The sequence below is a fragment of the Sinocyclocheilus grahami genome, unplaced genomic scaffold (genome assembly GCF_001515645.1).
Source record: "Sinocyclocheilus grahami isolate Dianchi unplaced genomic scaffold, SAMN03320097.WGS_v1.1 scaffold715.1, whole genome shotgun sequence".
Lineage (NCBI taxonomy): Eukaryota > Metazoa > Chordata > Actinopteri > Cypriniformes > Cyprinidae > Sinocyclocheilus > Sinocyclocheilus grahami.
This window is the reverse complement of record NW_015505894.1, coordinates 1-1,041: the sequence shown is the minus strand read 5'-3', so window position 1 is coordinate 1,041 and position 1,041 is coordinate 1. Positions and strand designations below refer to the sequence as shown.

General features: G+C 37.8%; 1 protein-coding gene across 1 annotated transcript in view; it reads right to left on the bottom strand.

The window, feature by feature from the left end:
* dnah10 (dynein axonemal heavy chain 10) overlaps positions 1-999 on the bottom strand; it is a 27,400-nt gene extending 26,401 nt beyond the window's left edge. Inside the window, 5 exon segments of the mRNA XM_016244329.1 lie at positions 14-18; positions 96-315; positions 407-522; positions 606-711; positions 868-999. Of these exon segments, the coding sequence (XP_016099815.1) occupies positions 14-18; positions 96-315; positions 407-522; positions 606-711; positions 868-999 (579 nt within the window).
* Positions 1,000-1,041: the final 42 nt, after the last annotated feature.

The window sequence follows — 1,041 nt, the reverse complement described above, 5'->3', positions numbered from 1 at the left end:
AAAAAAAAAGAACCCAAACTGTTTAATAGTAATGTTTATGTGTATGTGTATATATAGTATACATTTTTCTGACTCTGAAAGTGAAAATATAATACCTTCAAGCTGCTGTAGGGTTTGGTTTATGACCTGCAAGAATTTATGTGTGCTGTGGAGCAGATCATCTCGGACTTCAAAAGCCCCACGGGATTCTGCAGGCGGCTGTTTCTCATCTCCTGTTGTCTTACACACTGCGTCACTCTCTTGAGAGCCAGCAACACCATGATAGCCACCATCAGTGAGCCTCAGCTGATTCACCGAGAGAAGAGGGATGTACACCTGCAAAGAAAGCATTCAATAAAGATACACACTTCCATAGCATAATTAATAATAATTCATGTATATGGGGATGAGATGTTTAGTCACGCACATGGTTGAAAAGCCCTCCAAGCATCATCAAGGGATGGTCATTCATCATGCCAAACTCAATAAGTTTGGGCATCGAATTATTAGCCTCGTTTATATCTGCAGGTTCAGTGATAGTTTCTGGATAGAATAAAACACCACATATCAATTAAATGTGCAAACAAATGTTAAACACACACACATTTTGAAAGCACTCCACCTACCACTGGTGTTTCTCAGGAAGTAGAGGACATTGTATTTTTCAAACCTCTGTGGGATATTGTTCACGTCCACATGAAGCTCTACGTGATACACAACCTGAACCTCAATCTTGTGATAGAAACCATAAAGATAGAATTTGTCAAAGCATTGTTTAAAAAATACACACACCGATAATCAGATCTCCTACACATCTTGATAACTTACCATTCTGTTTAATAAATGTGTAAAATAAATAGTAGATATAATTAATAAACTGAGAATTACATTGGGAGATGGTTTATTCCCTTTTGTTGCCTCTGACAGGCCCTCAACTGCAGGATCCTGACTCTGAGAGTCTTCTACATTTGAGGAGTCCTGGCTTAGTCTGTTTTGACCATTTCTGTTCTCTTCAGTCATATGTGGACAATTGTAAAGAAAAACAGAAAAAGAAAAAAAAAA